The sequence below is a fragment of the Theropithecus gelada genome, unplaced genomic scaffold (assembly GCF_003255815.1).
Source record: "Theropithecus gelada isolate Dixy unplaced genomic scaffold, Tgel_1.0 HiC_scaffold_677, whole genome shotgun sequence".
NCBI classification, from domain to species: domain Eukaryota; kingdom Metazoa; phylum Chordata; class Mammalia; order Primates; family Cercopithecidae; genus Theropithecus; species Theropithecus gelada.
The window spans coordinates 1-3675 of NW_020263444.1; the positions used below are offsets into that span (position 1 = coordinate 1).

A 3675-nucleotide genomic window follows, 5' to 3' on the forward strand; every position below is an offset into this window, starting at 1 on the left:
GGGCCAGGCATGGTGGCTCATGTTGTAATTCTAGCATGTGGGGAGGCTAAGGCAGGCGGATCACTTGAGGCTAGGAATTCAAGACCAGCCTGGCCAACATGGTAAAACCCTGTCTCTACTAAAAATAGCTGGGTGTGGTGGCGTGCACCTATAATCCCAGCTACTCGGGAGGCTGAGGCAGGAGAATCACTTGAGCATGGGAGGCAGAGGTTGCTGTGAGCCAAGACCACACCACTGTACTCCAGCCTGGGCAACAGAGCAAGACTCCATCTCAAAAAATAAAAAATTTTAAAAAAAGTGAAGAAAATTTCAGAAGGCGATAAGTGTTATATAAAAAAATCAGGATAGCAGGATGGAAAGGAGGCACATTTAGACTGGCCAGGGAGGCTTCTTGGAAGAGTAACATTTGAGCTGGGATCCAAATGATGAGAAGGAACCAGTAAGGCAAAGACCTGGGACAGTCCGAGGAAGTGGTTGTGTTTTCCAGTGTCTTTTCTTCATGCAGGCTGGATCTCAGCAAGTGGCTCACTTAGTGGGGCTACTCTGCATGGGGCTTGGACTCTCCCCAAGGTTGGCTCAGCTCCTCACCACCATCCCGCTACCTGTGGTTGGTGAGTGGATGTATCAACAGGGCTGGTATTGAACTGGTACTCCCCAGTATGGCCCGATCAGTTCTTTAGGATGGCACCTTTTCTTTCTAAATAGCTTTCCTGGATGAATGGATGGATGGATGGATGGATGGATGAGTGGATGGATATGAGCATGTGTCAGTCTCAATTTCTCAGCCTAACATCTTGGTCTCTTGATTGGGCTTCTGGGCTTCCTGAAGAATCAGAAAACCTCAGACCGGGCATGGTGGCTCACACCTGTATCCCAGCACTTTGGGAGGCCCAGGCAGGCAGATCACTTGAGGTCAGGAGTTCGAGATCAGCCTGGTCAACATGACAAAACCCTGTCTCTAATAAAAATACAAAAATTAGCCAGGCATGCTGGCTCATGCCTGTAATCCTAGCTACTCGGGAGGCTGAGGCAGGAGAAATCGCTTGAATCCAGGAGTAGGAGGCGGAGGTTGCAGTGAGCCGAGATTGCACCATTGTACTCCAGCCTGGGTGACAGAGTGAGACTTGTTCTAAAAAATAATAATAAAAAAATCAGTCTCTTGGGTTTTATTTTTTCCCCATTACAACCTGCTTGCCCTGCAATACTCCACACTATGTGAGCCCCCTTGATTCCTCCTGACCCCCTTGATTTCTTCTGTATGAGACAGGTGGGGTGCTGGGGGTGACCCAGGCTGTGGTTTTGTCTGCTGGATTCTCCAGCTTCTACCTGGCTGACATAGATTCTGGGCGAAATATCTTCATTGTGGGCTTCTCTATCTTCATGGCCTTGCTGCTGCCAAGATGGTTTCGGGAAGCCCCAGTCCTATTCAGCACAGGTAGGTGGAAGGGAAGGGGAGTTGCTCAGTAGCAGGAAAGCAAGGAGTTGAGGCTCAGGCTCCCCCGGCTCCTGGCCCCACAGCCTTCTCTGGGCTTTGGTGTAAATACTTCATTCATTTGTTTAATGGATATTTATTGAGCACTATGCTACCCATTTGGGATACAAACGTGCCTCCCTTTATTACAGCGTAGTAAAAGAGATGAGATGTGTAGGAAAATAACAAGAAAGGTTCAGATAAAGAGCTATGGTGCTCAGTGGCAAGAGAGATAGCTTCTGTTTGAGGTGATCCAGTAACAGAGCTGGTCTTGAAGGATGGCAAGTTTTAAACATCTTTGGTGAGAAGGTCATTCCTCATGAAGGAACCATCATTTATACAAAGACACAGAAGTGGGAAGTCTTAGGATATGTCCTGAGAGCAGTAAATCGCTTAATTTGTCCCACCCAGTTCTCAACTGGGTGATTTTGCCCCCATGGGGACATTTGGCAATGTCTGGAGACATTTTTGGCTGTTACACATGGAGGAAGAGGGAGTTGTTACTAGGGTTTAGTGCATAGAAAGATGCTGCTAAACATCCTACACTGTACAGGACATCCCCCCTGTACCACCACCCCCAACCAAGAATTATCTGGTCTAAGATGTCAGTAGGACTGAGGTTGAAAAACCCAGGATAGAGCATAGAGGGTAAAAACTGGGAGATGAGGTTGGGGCTTAAATACTAAGCTTTCTAGAGAAAGGGAACCTGGAATAGTCAAAGCATATATGGAGGGTGTGTGGATGATCAGAACATAGGGTGTTGAGCAGGAATCCTGTGAGAAAGGCCTGGATTTGGAAAGTGGTTAGACAGACAAAGGGTGAGAGGGATGAAATGACAATTCAGAAAGATCTGTCCTTAGACCAAGACTTAGGTTTAGGTCTGGGAGGGCAAGACTCCTGGGCTTGGATATAGGATCAGAGTTCCCTTCCTGCCTGGCCCCAACCCTTCATAGGCTGGAGCCCCTTGGATGTATTACTGCACTCACTGCTGACACAGCCCATCTTCCTGGCGGGACTCTCAGGCTTCCTACTAGAGAACACGATTCCTGGTAAGTTGAGGCCAGGCCCCAGCAGACTGGGGAGTGGCCAGGAAGCCATCCCTCCCTGGAATGGGCAATGGCCTGACAAACCTCTCTTTTGCAGGCACACAGCTTGAGCGAGGCCTAGGTCAAGGGCTACCATCTGTTTTCACTGCGCAAGAGGCTCAAATGCCTCAGAAGCCCAGGGAGAAGGCTGCTCAAGTGTACAGACTTCCTTTCCCCATCCAAAACCTGTGTCCCTGCATCCCCCAGCCTCTCCGCTGCCTCTGCCCACTGCCTGAAGACCCTGGGGATGAGGAAGGAGGCTCCTCTGAGCCAGAAGAGATGGCAGACTTGCTGCCTGGCTCAGGGGAGCCATGCCCTGAATCTAGCAGAGAAGGGTTTAGGTCCCAGAAATGACCGGTATGCCTACTTCTGCTCTGGCTAATTTAGCACTAACTCTCATCTGCTGGAGAATCAGCTCCCAAACTGTTCTTTCTCGTAGGCAGAGGGTATGTGTGTGTATATTACATGGGCCCGCCTAGAGGTTCCATTTCCCAGTAGGGTGGGTTGCCTTTCCTTGTCTTAATTAGGCCTAACTATTCCAGAGTAGAGGCCATGATTTAGCGGACCATGAATGAATGAGATTTTGCCTGTGTACTATCAACGCCACTTGAACCCCAGCATTCACTTTAATACTTATTGAGCATCTCCCATGTGCAAGGTCCTGGAACTACAGGGTTAAGACAGGGTCCATGCCCTCTCAAGGCATTTACGGTTTAAAAAGACCTTTGTAATTACTAACGAAAATGCAAAGCAGAAAGCAGTCTGTAATAAAGATTAAAATAATGCTGTGGGAGCAAAGAGGAAGGGATAATGAATTCTGATTGGGGACAGTGGGAAAGGCTTTATGCAAGAAGCAATGAGGATGGCGTTGACAAATGAGGAGGATTTTTGGTTTTTCAGGTTCGAGGTCCAGCTTGAGCAAAGCCATGAGTTGTACGAAGTCCAAGATAGCTGAGGGGTTTCAAATTTCTCAGTAGTGAGGAGCATAAGTACGGGGATGATGGAGAAATGAGGCAGGAGAGGTAAAGGATGAGATCAGATTATGGGACTTATGCCTGGGAGACTCCTTCCTTCAACAACTCTAGTGCTGGTGGAGGACCTGAGAGAACTTACCTACGG

The 3675-nt window shown here is 48.5% G+C and overlaps 1 protein-coding gene across 1 annotated transcript; it reads left to right on the forward strand.

Annotated features, from left to right (window-relative positions):
- Positions 1-487: 487 nt before the first annotated feature.
- LOC112617947 (solute carrier family 23 member 3-like) lies at positions 488-3360 on the forward strand (the record flags this gene model as incomplete). The annotated part of the gene is made up of 4 exons (XM_025374595.1): positions 488-611; positions 1268-1435; positions 2425-2520; positions 2615-3360. Coding segments are annotated over 4 exons (684 nt in total), but the record flags the coding sequence as incomplete, so codon positions are not given.
- Positions 3361-3675: the final 315 nt, after the last annotated feature.